This window comes from Canis lupus, chromosome 7 (genome assembly GCF_003254725.2).
Source record: "Canis lupus dingo isolate Sandy chromosome 7, ASM325472v2, whole genome shotgun sequence".
Classification (NCBI taxonomy): domain Eukaryota; kingdom Metazoa; phylum Chordata; class Mammalia; order Carnivora; family Canidae; genus Canis; species Canis lupus.
Window position 1 is genome coordinate 39,988,973 of NC_064249.1, and position 13,950 is coordinate 40,002,922.

General features: G+C 45.3%; 1 protein-coding gene across 6 annotated transcripts in view; it reads left to right on the forward strand.

Annotated features, from left to right (window-relative positions):
* TP53BP2 (tumor protein p53 binding protein 2) overlaps positions 1-13,950 on the forward strand; it is a 55,923-nt gene that overhangs the window by 32,212 nt on the left and 9,761 nt on the right. For 4 of the 6 annotated variants that reach the window (XM_049112493.1, XM_049112495.1, XM_049112494.1 and 1 more), the window contains 9 exons: positions 3,604-3,705; positions 5,986-6,160; positions 6,838-7,019; positions 7,329-7,493; positions 7,760-7,988; positions 9,152-9,289; positions 9,766-9,914; positions 10,643-11,102; positions 12,418-13,193. In XM_049112493.1, the coding sequence (XP_048968450.1) occupies positions 3,604-3,705; positions 5,986-6,160; positions 6,838-7,019; positions 7,329-7,493; positions 7,760-7,988; positions 9,152-9,289; positions 9,766-9,914; positions 10,643-11,102; positions 12,418-13,193 (2,376 nt within the window). The remainder of the gene's footprint in view (positions 1-3,603; positions 3,706-5,985; positions 6,161-6,837; positions 7,020-7,328; positions 7,494-7,759; positions 7,989-9,151; positions 9,290-9,765; positions 9,915-10,642; positions 11,103-12,417; positions 13,194-13,950) is intronic. The other 2 variants (XM_025430727.3, XM_025430728.3) reach the window with 2 other exon arrangements.

The following is a 13,950-nucleotide window of genomic DNA, read 5'->3' on the forward strand; positions in this document are numbered from 1 at the left end:
ATGAATGCTGAGAGCCTGCTACTCTTGTAACATTTCCCTTTGGCTCATTGCTGCTTCAATGCTACTTTGTTAACTCACTGCCTTATGAAGGATCTTAGCTTTTTGTTTTTTTTAAAGATTTATTTATTTATTTGAGAGGTGGAGGCAGAGAGAGAAAGAGAATGCACAAGCAGGGGTGAGGGACAGAGGGAGAAGCAGACTCCCAGTTGACCAGTGAGCCCGACATGGGGCTCCATCCCAGGGCCCTGAGATCATGACCTGAGCAGAAGGCAAATGCTTCACTGACTGAGCTCCCAAGGGGCCCCGGATGGCCTGCTTTTTAAAGGGTTGTTTTAAATTTATTTCATAGAAAGGATTAATTTTAATGATCTTTACATAGCTGACTATTGAGAGCAGTTAGATGCTGGGCACACAGCAAATTCAGAACAAAACAAATAGTGGGCAAGTTTAAGGGAGAAATTTTTGCATGTGTATGATTTTATTTTTTGCTATAATGGCTTTAGTAAAATGAAAAGTTACATGTTAATGCTCTTGGTATTGCATATGAATTGTATCAAGTATCTTTAGGGGGGTACCTTGTAGACATTTTGTTTCCAGAGCTCAGAATTTTTAATACTGTTAGGGATTAGCTACCTCATCTTTCCCCAACCTAGAGTAAATTTATGGGAGAATCCAGGCCATTTGCTCCTGCTCTGCCTTTCCCCAAATTCTCCTTTTTCCTCTTCTGAGATCTTACTGTTACCTTACAGGGATGAAAAACTCATATAAGGATGACCAAAAACTCTTCTTAGCCATTACCAGCATTTGAGTGCATCTTGACACAATATATCTTTCTCCCTCACTGGGTTTCATTGAAGTATAATTGGCCTATAATAAACCACACATGTTTTGAGTATACAACTTGATACATACATATATGTTTTTACATACATATACACCTGTAAAACCATCACCGTAATCAGGATAGTGAGAACATCCATCACCCTCTGAGTTTCCTTGTGTCCTTCTGTAACCCTTCCCTTCATGCCTCTCTCTCCTCATCCTCACAGACCCTCTGGGGGGTCCACTTTCTGTCACTACAAATTACTTTTATTTTTCTAGAATCTTACCTAAATGGAGTCATGCCATATATAATCCTTTTGTCTGAATTTTCTCAGTATCCTTATTTTTATCCATTTCGTCGTGTGTATCAGTAGTTGGTTCCTGTTTATTGCTAAGAGACATTTCATTGTCTGGATATGGCACAGCTTGTTCTTCCATTTCTCTCTTGAAGGACATTGAGGTGCTTCTAGTTTTTGGTCACTCTGTATCAAGTTGTAATCAATATTTGGGTACAAATCTTTATATGGGCATATTCTTTTATTTCTTTTGAGTAAATAGTGCTGGCTCACATGGTAAGTGTGTGTTCATTTTTTAAGAGGCTGCCAGGGCTGCCTGGATGGCTCAGTGGTTGAGCGTCTGCCTTTGGCGTAGGTCCTGATCCTGGGGTCTGGGGTTTGAGTCCCGCTTTGGGCTCCCGGTGGAGAGTCTGCTTCTTCCTCTACCTGTGTCTCTGCCTCTCTCTCTGTGTCTCTCATGAATAAATAAATAAAATCTTAAAAAAAAAATAAGGCTGCCAAACTGTTTTGCAAAGTGATTGTTTTATATTACATTCATATCAGAGTTCCAGTCTTTCCACATCCTTGCCAACATTTGGTATGGTCAGTCTTTTCAATTTTGGCTAATAGGCATGTATATTGAGTAGTATATTGAGGCTTTAGTGTGTATTTCTCTAATGGCCCATGATATTGGTGTCTTTCCATGAGCTTATTTGCCATTTGTGTATGTTTTTTGGTGAAGTCTTTGTTGAAATCTTTTCATATTTTTCTTTGTTGGTTTGTTTGCTTTCTTAATATTGGGCTCGAGAATTCTTCCATATTCTGGATCCAAGTCCTTTATTCAGTATATGATTTGCAAATATTTTTCCTAGTCTGTGACTTGTTCTTAATTTTGGTAAAGTATAATTGCTCAATTTAGAAGTTTTGTAGTGTTACTTTACATTTCATTTTATTCATTTTGGGTGAACATGTGGTTGTGGTGTGAGAATGAAAGTTTTGTCTGTGGATGTATGGATATCCAGTTGACCAAGCAGTGTTTGTTGCCTTGTATCCAGGCAGGTCTGTCTGTGTATTCTCCGATCCTCTGTCTTGATGTTAGTACTACCTGTGTTGGCCCCTGAAGCCAGCTCAGTCATGCAGTTGAGTAGTGAGAGTTTTCCAACTTTATTCCTCTTGGGGTTGTTGTGACTTTTCTAGATCCTGTGCATGTCCATCCACTTGTCCATTTATCCAAAAAAAACCTGCTGGGATTTTATTCTGTTGAGTCGTAGATCAGTTTGCGAAGAATTGCCATCTTGACGGTACTGGGCATTTTGACTTGTGAGTGCTGCAACATACTGCCGTTTATTCAGGCCTCGTCTTGTGGGATTGAGTTTCTGGGGTGCAGGTCCTGTACATCCTTTGTTAAATTTATTCCTCAGTGCTTCATGGTTTTTATGCTACTGTAAATAGTATTTAAAAAAATTTTAGGGGCACCTGAGTGGCTCAGACAAGACAGTTCAGCATCTGCTCCTGGGGTCATGATCTCAGGTTCCTGGGATGGAGCCCCATGTTGGGCTCCCTGCTTAGCGGGGAGCCTGCTTCTTCCTCTCTCTCTGCCTGCTGCAGCACTGACTGCTTGTTTTCTCTCTCTCTCTGTTAAATATATAAAGTCTAAATAAAAATAAGTAAATTAAAAAATTTTTCTGGTTGTTAATATAAGAAGTACAGTAGATTTTTGCATATTGGTTGTTTATCCTGCAATCTTGCTAAACAACTTTTTAGTTCTGGTATCTCTTCTGTGGATTCAAGACCATTTTCCTTATGGGTAACTGTTGTCTGTCCTTTCCAGATAGGATACAACTCACGTCTTTTTCTTGCTCTACTGCACTGGCTAGCACTTCTTCTTTTTTTTTTTTTTTTTTTTTAAGATTTATTTATTTATTCATTCAGAGAGAGCAAAGAGAGAGGCAGAGACAGGCAGAGGGAGAAGCAGGCTCCATGCAGGAAGCCCAATGTGGGACTCGATCCCGGGTCTCCAGGATCACACCCCGGGCTGCAGGCGGCGCTAAACCGCTGCGCCACGGGGGCTGCCCTGGCTAGCACTTCTAGGACCATGTTGAATGTAGTGGACATCTTGTTTGTTCCGGACAACTCCACACCTTGAATTTTTTAATGCTGGTGCAGTATTTCTGGGTTATCTGCCAGTGCCTCAATACCATGTTTAGTGTGATCAAATATTGTTTTTCTAATATAAGTTAACTCCAGAACAAGGTAGTTCTAAATTGTTCCATTTTGGTCACTGACTATTGAGAGTGTTTAGTTTTACATTTTATAACTTAAAAGAGCATTAGCATGTCTTCCATCTGAACTTAGTTGTTGTGGGGATATTAATATAAAAGTGGTCTCTTTAATGTTACGAAAGAAACATGAACTGTGTCCTAAGGGACCCAGGTGGGTCCAGATGGAGCTGACACAGGCCTCTGTGCTCATCTTGCAGCTGGATTCTTTCTGTTCTCACGTGTAGGTTAATAGCCCGAGGATGGATCTGACTCTGGCCGAGCTTCAGGAAATGGCATCTCGCCAGCAGCAGCAGATTGAGGCCCAGCAACAAATGCTGGCTACCAAGGTAAGGTCTTGTTTAAAGCCTGGACAGGCCTCTCTGTTGATCTGTGTGTAAAGCTGTTTATGTTCTACCCTGTTAAGCCAGTGACTTCAAGATACAAGTTGATACCATCACCCCACAGGTTATCTGCTTTGTGGTGCTTTCTTCTCTTTACCACAGCATTTTGTAGAAATCTTTAGATCATCCCAGTTGATCCAGGTCTCTTGACCTCTGGTTCTGATCAAAATTAACCACGTTATGTTGTGTATTAGGAAAACAGGAAAGGCATAAAGAATACTTGGACTTTGAGAGTAAGAACTGCTCTGGACTAGCCTTGTCCTGAATTATTACTACAGAAGAGGGACTTTAAGGTCAACTAATGCTAACTCTGTCCCCTTCTGCTGTGTGGCACCAGTCACAGACTGCTTGCCTTTATTTGAGCCATCCTGCCCCCACAGACTAATCCCCCTCCTGGCCTCAGGTAGAATATGACATGCTTCCCTGTTATTGTCTACACCAGTCTCCCTGCTGTTTCTCCTGCCAGCCACAGGCTGTGGTCTGAAACAGGTGTCACCACATGTCCTCCATAAAGACTAGTGGTCAATATTGTAGGCTGTGCAGGCCTCTCAGTGTTGTGGTCGTAGCACAAGAGCAGCCAAAGACATAAACTATGGGTGGCTGGCTGTGATCCCTTAAAACTTGATTCACACACATAGAGAGCAGGCTGGTTTCACCTGCCATCCCTGCTCTAAACACTTGGTAACTGCAGCTGACCACTGTCATGGTGACTGTCAGTCCACTGGAGCTGGGCTAGACCTTCAGCGATCTAGCGTGCAGGGTCCTCAGCAACACGTCCTGTGGCCCTCCATGTAACTCTTGTTGGGGTTCCTGTGTGTCTGTTTCCGTCTCTGACGCCAGGCACCAGCGTTTTCAAAATTAGGTATAGCATTGCTTCTCATGCATGCGAGTGAATCTCCTGGGGACTGTGTTACAAATGCATATTCTGGTTCAGTAGGTATGTGTTGGGATCTGAGGTGGTGGATTTCTGACAGGTTCCCATGTGATGCCAATGCACCATTTCCTGGGTATCAGGGACATAGATTCAAATAAAAAGGCTGATTAATACAATAAATCTTTAACCTCAGGGTCTTATTTTGAAACTATTTTTATGTTATTTATGTTTCAGGCATATTAGTCTGAGAAGTTTACCCCCGATTGTAAATTGTGTGGTTCTGTTACTCACTTTTAGTTAAAACCAATATACTGAGGGGCACCTGAGTGGCTCAGTCGGTGAAGCATTTGTCTTCCCCTCAGGTCATGACCTCAGGGTCCTGGGATTGAGCCCCAGATTGGGGCTTCCCAATTGGGGAATTGGCTGCTCCCTCTCCCTCTTCCTCTCTTTCACCTCTTGGGTGCATGCTGTCTATCAAATAAAATTAAATTAAAATAAAAAAAATATCCAAAAGCAGCAACAAAAAAAACTCTTCAGGGGATCCCTGGGTGGCGCAGCGGTTTGGCGCCTGCCTTTGGCCCAGGGGGCGATCCTGGAGACCCGGGATCAAATCCCACGTCGGGCTCCCGGTGCTTGGAGCCTGCTTCTCCCTCTGCCTATGTCTCTGCCTCTCTCTCTCTCTGTGACTATCATAAATAATAAATAAAAGAAAAAAAAAAAAGCCCAAATTTAGAACAAAGTAGAAGGAGCCAAGAGGACATCATTGGGAAAAAAAAAAAAAAAATCTTCAGTGTACTAGAAACAAAATGTTATATTGTAGGTTTCTGAAGCTTGAGTAGCTCTTGAGCTCTTTGCTAAGTGTGTGTGCTGGATGTACACTAGCTGGGTGAGGTTCTGTATAGGAGACGCACCCTTCATGGTTCATCTGCTCCTCATTGTGGCCCCACAAGGCTGTTGATCCCCCCATTTTTAGACAGGGCGACACGTGTCCTTGGTGAGGGTAGCAGTCTGCCCAGTCTCAGAGCTTGTAAGAAGCAGAGCTCACTCACATTGTGAGTCCAAATCTGACTCCAGAGCCTTCTTTACAGTGAGCTCCTCAATATTTAGCTCCGTCCATGAGAACTAGCTCCAGATCCCTGTTCGCCTACTCTCCAAGGTCCACCGCTAACAGAAATGCTCACTCATGGGTCTTCCAGGGAGTGTGGGGTTGGGGCCAGGAGGCTGTGTCTTTGTCTCCTGTCCAAGGAGGTTTGCTGCTGTGGGCAGGACATCTGCTGTGCCCCAGCCCTGCCTCTACAGCCCTGCTCCCATCTATTTGCGGGGATGTGCCCAACGATGGCTTCTGTCTTCAGGAACAGCGCTTGAAGTTTCTGAAACAGCAAGATCAGCGTCAACAGCAAGAAGTCGCTGAGCAAGAGAAGCTCAAGAAGCTGAAGGAGATGGCCGAGAAGCAGGAGGCTAAGCTAAAGAAAGTTCGAGCCCTGAAGGGCCACGTGGAGCAGAAGAGGCTGAGCAATGGCCGCCTTGGTGAGTCCTTAGGGAACGGGTCCGGAGGGGCCCTGCCAGCGCTCAGGGCCCCACTGCAGGGGGCAGTGCGGTGCTCACAGCCCTCCGTGCTGAGTGCTGGCAGGATGGCACTGTGTGCATGCAACGTTCAAATCGAGGTTTTTCAGAACACAGTTCTGCGAAGTTTTGATACTTTTGGTTCCTGGGAATTGAGTTTCATTGCTGGGTGTTTTAGACAAGTTTTCTCAGTTACCTTTGGAAAAAATATACTAGTAGGGCTTTTTTTTTTCCTCTTTCTAATTAAATACTGCTTGACTAAAAATTGATGAAGGCTAGGATTTTTATTCGTGTAATTGGTCCCTCCATTACAATGCCATTTAATTAAAATTTTAGTGATTTAATACCCCCTCTACTACTATAAAACTGAGATTACAAGTTTTAAATAAATGTCATTGTTTCTAAAATTTGGAGCTTAATAATCACAATGCAGATTCTGCTAAAGGTGCATTCAGAGAGAGGCACAGACACTGAGAAATGTCTGTTGATTCCAGTTGCTTGTAAAAGAAGTAGCTTGGTTCTAGGACACTTCTGAAAACTGTCTGTACTCTGTTAGGAAGTTTGTTGCAAAGCCCGGTTGCCTGGGAGTGCTCCATTATTTTTCTTTTCAACCGTTGTTGCTGTTCTGGTTCTCACTCTAGTGGAGGAGATCGAGCATATGAATAGCGTGTTCCAGCAGAAGCAGAGGGAACTTGTTCTGGCCGTGTCCAAGGTGGAGGAGCTGACGAGACAGCTGGAGATGCTCAGGAGCGGCAGGATGGACGGCCGACACGACAGCCGGTCCGCCGCGGCTGAGCTCGACCGGCTCTACAAGGAGCTGCAGGTGTGTGCTGCTGCCAGCAGCCGTGAAAGTAGCTGGAAGGGTGGGATTTTGGTTTCTTTTCCTCCAGCGGGGGGATCTAAACCCCAGAGAGTCCAGAATAAACTTCAGAGCATCTCACACAGGAAATTGAGGCACTTCTTAAACAGCCACAGCTGGCGGGCTGACACTTAATTTTAAACCATGAGATGGAAGTGTGGAGGGGTTGGAGGGACCCTACGGTTTTAGAACTTATGTAATAGTTAAGCATGTGATTATCTGAGAAATTTTTTTTCCTGCTCCTTGACTACCCTCTCTCTCCATTTTATTCAGTTACGAAACAAACTGAATCAGGAGCAGAACGCCAAGCTGCAGCAACAGCGGGAGTGTCTGAATAAGCGCAATTCAGAGGTGGCGGTCATGGACAAGCGTGTTAATGAGCTGCGGGACCGGCTGTGGAAGAAGAAGGCGGCGCTTCAGCAGAAGGAGAGCCTCCCGGTGAGTGGCCGCTGGCCGCCCAGTGAGATCACGTGAGCCACTGCCTCTGGGGCTGTGCCCGGGTGCCCTCCGGGAAGAGGGCCTCCTGCTTGGGACAGAGCAGGGGGCCATCACTCCCTGTCGGATGGTTGGTCTAGGATGTTTTGTACACTCCAGGGCGAGACCCTGAAAGTGCTGATTTTTAAAAATTAGCAAGTGTGTCGGGCCTCTTCTGAGTTTGATGCATTCTGACTTGTGATGCTGAAGGATTTCTGTGTCTCCCTCAGGTTTCATCTGATGGAAATCTGCCCCCGCAAGGGCTGCCAGCGCCCAGTCGTGTGGCCGCGGTGGGCCCTTACATCCAGTCATCCACGATGCCCCGTGTCCCTTCAAGGCCTGAACTTCTGGTGAAGCCAGCTCTGCCGGACAGCTCCTTGGCCATGCAGGCTCCGGACGGTCCACTCAAAGTACACACGTTGCCCAACATGCGATCTGGGGCCACCTCCCAGACTAAAGGTAAATTGGGTCACTTCTGGCCCTTCCACGGCTGCTTCTCACCATTTCCCTCTGGGTTGGGGTTTAAAAGAATGTCTTCCTATCCCTTATTCTTGTTTAAGTCCTGAGAATCTCCTTGTGGTTTCTGCTTGTGCAGTGATACATTTTTTAATCCTAAATAATGCATTTCTGTTTGGGAAATGAGATGAAACATAATATCTCTGCAGTGAAGATTGTTTTGAATTCCTTCTTCTATATGTGGTAGTGGTTGACGTCATCTTCACAAAAGGTGAGGTGGTGAATGCATTCTGCTGATTGGTAGTGCTTACTATTCTTATTTGCTTATGTGTGAGCATTTGCTTGCTAGCACTTACAGAATAAAGGTAAACCTTTTGGAAGCTCACAGTGACCATAACAGAGGCTCCTTGTTAGGGGCCTCTGTATTCTGTGCACACCTCAGACGCACAGGGAGGTGCAAGCCAGAGTTGCGTGACAGGAGGAGTAGATGAAGGGAGGCTCGTAGGGAAAGCAGAGTGAAAACATCCTTTAAAGACCTTCTCATTTAGACCCCTGCAAAGAGAAATAGTAGCTCTAGACAATATTGTCTTTTTTCCCTAACCAATGTCGTGCAAAAGATGGCTAACTTTACAGTTGTGGTTATTTTGCTCTAATTCCCAGTGTGAAGCAGTAGTGCTACATGTCTGGGTTTTACTGTAGAAAGAACTACTTTTGTTTTGCTCCTCTTAGGGCAAAGGTATGGCTTTGACACTTCCATATCTGCATAGAGAAAACCCGTGTAGAGTGCACTAATCTGTGAAAGACTGGTCGATGTCCACATTTTTGTCTTTTTGTTGTGTGTGCATTACTGGTGTGTAAGCTGCACCGTGGAATCCTTGGTCTGCAGAGTTGGAAATTGTTTTCTGAGTGGGATGGGACTGATTCGTACCAGTGAAAAGCAATGTGTCCTCGTTGGTTCAAGCAGATTTTTTGCTTACCATGATTAATCTTAAATAGTTAAAGTTTAAATTAGAAATCTAAAATCCAATATTTGCTAAATAAGTTTAATGGGATGGTTGTGAGTCTGAAATTTCAAGCTGTTTTCAGAGATTAAACTTGCAGCAAAAGGAACCATTAGAAATCTCTTTAGAATGCCAGGTTACCTTCGTTGCTTTTCTGCATTCTAGGGTCTAAAATTCATCCACTGGGCCCTGACTGGAGCCCTCCAAGTGCAGACATTTCTTTGAACCAAGCCTCCACGCCTGTGCCTGCAAGCTCAGGGGGTATCCCGGACCAAGGTGGGGTTCTGTTCTGGCATCTGAGAGGTGCTCCGCACTCTTTTTTTTTTTTCAAGATTTATTATTTATTTGAGAAAGAAAATTAGTGGGAGGGGTAGAGGGGGAGGGAGAGAGAATTTCAAGCTGACTCCATGCTGAGCCCTGACTCAGGGCTCGATCTCACGACCCCGGGATCATGACTTGAGCTGAAACCAAGGGTTGGACACTTAACCGACTGAGCCACCTGGGCTCCCCACATTCTCCTTTCGATGGTTGGTTTCCTGGTATGTTAAAACTGGGGACAGTGTTTATTTCCAGAACACTTTTGTTTAGTGGGGGAGTTAAAGTACTAGCATTGTAGCATTTGGGCAGTTCTTTAGTCAACTTAATTTAAAAAATAGGGAAGAATGTCTTGTGTGCAGGGTTTTAAAGATAATAAAGAGAGAAAAAGAAAAACTTACATGTGAAACACAAGTCTTATTACAAACAGCTTGAATATCCATGTGATCTTTTTCTGTCTTCAGCTGATGATGGAGAGGTTCCCCTGAGGGAGAAGGAGAAGAAAGTCCGTCCCTTTTCGATGTTTGACACGGTGGACCAGTCTGCTGTCCCGTCCCCCTTGGGGGCTCTGAGGAAAAACCAGAGCAGTGAGGACATCCTGCGGGATGCTCAGGTGCTAAGAATGGCTGTTGTAACATTCGGTGGTAATTCTGTATATGCTCTTTGGAAGAGAGAGAGAGTATTCTGTTGAGGGAGACCAGGAAAAAACAAAATATATCTGGAAGATTAGAAAACACAACAGAAATCTGTCATTACGAAGTCTGCAGCTTGAGCATATTTGTGGTCTCACACTATATTGGAGGACGGCTGCCTACTTGCTGCTTGCTCACATTTTCTGTGATTCTCTGAAAAAAAGGAGTGTGTTGAAGCACATCGTATTTGTGTTACTCAGCTTGTTTCTTCACAGTCTGGAACGGAGGTTATGTCAGGAACGATTTGGTGGCAAATCTTTTGTAACTATTGGGACCCCAGCCTTTGACCATCGGGTGATGGCGGCGTGCTCCTAGTTAGGTGTTTTAAGCACAGTGGCATGATGTTCTCACGAGCCAGGGTGATTTGGGGCTATTGAGGCCATCTTTGAATGTGTAAAGTGGCAGTTAATTTCCAAGTGGGCCCTCCAGGCTCCCATGTGGGAGAGGGGATGAAAAGAAAGAGGCATTCAAGGTGGGAATCCTATTGCATTCCTCAGGTTCCTTATTATATGTAGTTCAGTGCAGAGACCTGCAGGGTTTTTATGACTTGAAAATGTAGAGCTCATGTGTTCAGCATATGGTTCTCTAGAACATGCTGTGTTCCCATTTGGACAGTGTTTCAACTGCTTTATACATGTGTGTGTTTCAGGCTGCGAATAAAAATGTGACTAAAGTACCACCTCCTGTTCCATCAAAACCAAAACAGATCAATTTGCCTTATTTTGGGCAAACTAATCAGTCAGCATCAGATACAAAGCCAGATGGAAACCTTCAGCAATTGTCAGCAGCTGTTGCGTCCGTGGGAAACAAACCGAAAACGGGGCAGCAGCAGAGGCTCATGGGGTCCCCTGGCCCACCTTCAGCTGGCCAGGGCCAGGTCCTGTCTCCAGCTGGTAAGCAGGAGAGCCCACCCGCCGCCGCTGTGCGGCCATTCACCCCTCAGCCTTCGAAGGACACCGCTCTTCCACCCTTCCGAAAACCCCAGACCGTGGCGGCAAGCTCCATATACTCCATGTACACGCAGCACCAAGCTCCTGGAAAAAACTTCCAGCAAGCGGTGCAGAGTGCCCTGACCAAAACACATTCCAGAGGGCCGCACTTCTCCACTGGTAAGGTTCGGGGTCTCATTCTCATTGGGTCACAGGATAACAGCTTGGTCCTGTGCTGGAGCAGTCCTCTTTCCGCAAACGACAGCAAAGTGACTTTATAGCTGTGTTGATGGTTGCTTTTGTTCTAAGACAAAAGTTTAATTGCGGCTTTTCTTCTTATCTGGGAGTTTAAGCCGGTGTCTGCTAAATGTCACACCTGCGGTAGGTGTTAGAGGAATACAGTGAAATAAGTGTAGCAGTAGTAATAAGTGAACACCATAGATGAGTAAAAGCTATGGCGCAGACGCAGCCTCTGCTCCGTGGGTTCGTAGGAATCACGCTCTCTACTGTATTTTAAGTTGTTCTAATGAGGACACGAGTGCTAGTTAGCTATAAAGCATAGACTTATAGTCTGGTACAGTTGGGTTCTTCCTAAGAGTCATTAATTTAGAAAACTGGAATCAAGTTCACCCTGTTTCCATTTTCCAAGAAAATTGGTTTTCTTGTTATGATATCAGCAAGTAATGGTGCTTTGAAATATCCCAAAAGTAACCCAGACAACAGATTTTTATACACGTGCCGTGGCTGACTCTCGACTTCAGTGAGAACTACTGACACAGTAATGTGGGAATTGGATAGTTCTGATAGAACCAGAATGATAAGGGGAATAGTTTTGGTAAATACAAGTGGTTTTCAATAACTTACACCAAGTAGTTTCCCACATTGACTGACTTTTGAGATGTAGGAAAGAGGATGGCTCATGTTCAGTTTTAATCTGAACACAGGAAAGGATTGCCCATTTCCATTGCTTTTACATTGCCTTCATATTTTGACACTTCAGCTTTGTGTGCTATAGCTAGTGATTTCTTACAGTTATAATTGAGTTTTTTTCTTATTGGTACATAAAATAGTGGCACGCATTCCCATCAGTGAGGGTTTTCATTCTGACAAGTTTACTGTGTGGAGATGGAAGCCTTGCTTTGTCTTTTGTTGTTTGTATGTATGTATTTAAAATATTTTACTAATTTATTCATGAGAGAGAGAGAGAGAGAGGCAGAGTCACAGGCAGAGGGAGAAGTGAAGTAGGCGCCATACAGGGAGCCCGATGTAGGACTCGATTCCGGGTCTCCAGGATCACGCCCTGAGCTAAAGGCAGGCGCTTAACCGCTGAGCCACCCAGGCATCCCTGTCCTTTGTTGTTTTTAAAAATTCGTCGTGTTGAAAGGTACTCTGTAGTAACTGAAATTAAAGGAGGCTTTAATTATTGTTGGCTGTGTTTGTTACTTGCCCGTTTGATTTAATACTAATCAGGGCTTTGTTTCTGTTTTCCAATTAGTTTATGGCAAGCCTGTGATTGCTGCTGCCCAGAACCAGCAGCAGCACCCGGAGAACGTTTATTCTGGTCCCCAGGGCCAGCTGGGCAGTCCTGAGCCTGACATGGAGCCTGCGTCTTCAGTTCAGGAGGGCCACGAGAATGAAAGAATTCCTCGGCCCCTCAGCCCGACCAAACTGCTGCCCTTCTTGTCCAATCCCTACCGGAACCAGAGTGATGCTGACCTGGAAGCCCTGCGGAAGAAACTGTCCAATGCACCACGGCCACTAAAGAAGCGTAGCTCTATTACAGAGCCAGAGGGTCCGAATGGGCCAAATATCCAGAAACTTTTGTACCAGAGGACCACCATAGCTGCCATGGAGACCATCTCTGTCCCTTCATATCCCTCCAAGCCGACCTCAGTGGCGGCTGACTCTGAAAGCCCAGTAGAGATCCAGAATCCATATTTACATGTGGAGCCAGAGAAGGAGGCAGTCTCTCTGGTTCCTGAGCCAGTATCCCCAGAGGAAGTGGAGAGTGCCAGTTCAGAGAACACGGACATGCCAGCTCCTTCTCCGGGCCTTGATTATGTGCCAGAAGGAGTCCCAGACAACAGCCCAAATTTCCAGAACAGTGTGGAGGAACCAAATGCAGAGGCTCCCCATCTGCTTGAAGTGTACCTGGAGGAGTATCCCCCATATCCGCCCCCACCATACCCATCTGGGGAGCCAGAAGGTCCAGGAGAAGACTCTGGGAGCATGCGTCCCCCCGAAATCACAGGGCAGGTCTCACTGCCTCCTGTAAGTAATGTGGTGTCTTGTGGTTCCTTCTGCTACCCCCCTGTCCACCCCCCCAGCACAGACTTCCAGGCAGGCAGTTGACTGTCAAGACACAAGTGCTCAGGGCCATTTGCAAAAGATGGTTTGTGTGTGAATTGCCTGTGGTTGCAAACATGTCTGCACTTGGCATTTTATTTTGTTTTACATTTATTTTCTTTTATTCTTTTATTTTTTCTAAAGATTTTATTTATTTATTTATGAGAGACAGAGAGAGAGAGACAGAGACACAGGCAGAGGGAGAAGCAGGCTCCATGCAGGGAGCCCGACGTGGGACTTGATCCTGGGTCTCCAGGATCAGGCCCTAGGCTGAAGGCGGCGCTAAACCACTGAGCCACCCGGGTTGCCCTGCATTTTATTTTATAGCCCTCTTAGCAACAGTGGATCTCATAAGTATTAAGAAATTTGGTGTATTCAGGATAAACATCATCTTTATTTTTTAGGAAGAACCCTTTTCTCTGCAAAGAAGCAGAGTTGGGTTCTCTGTGATACAAACCACGTGCTGTTTCTTCTCTAGCTGTGGTGGTTCCTGCTAGGGAGGCCCACGAGGCTGTGAAAGTAGAGCCCTGGCTCAGAAAATCACTCACTCAACCTCAGGTGGGGTCACTCACACTCCTCTTTTCCCTGCAGTGATGTGTATCTTTAATGAACGGTTCGGGGGTGATCCATCTTCAGGCTTCCAATGCTGGTAAACTTGGAAGCATTCAGGACAGATGGGGGC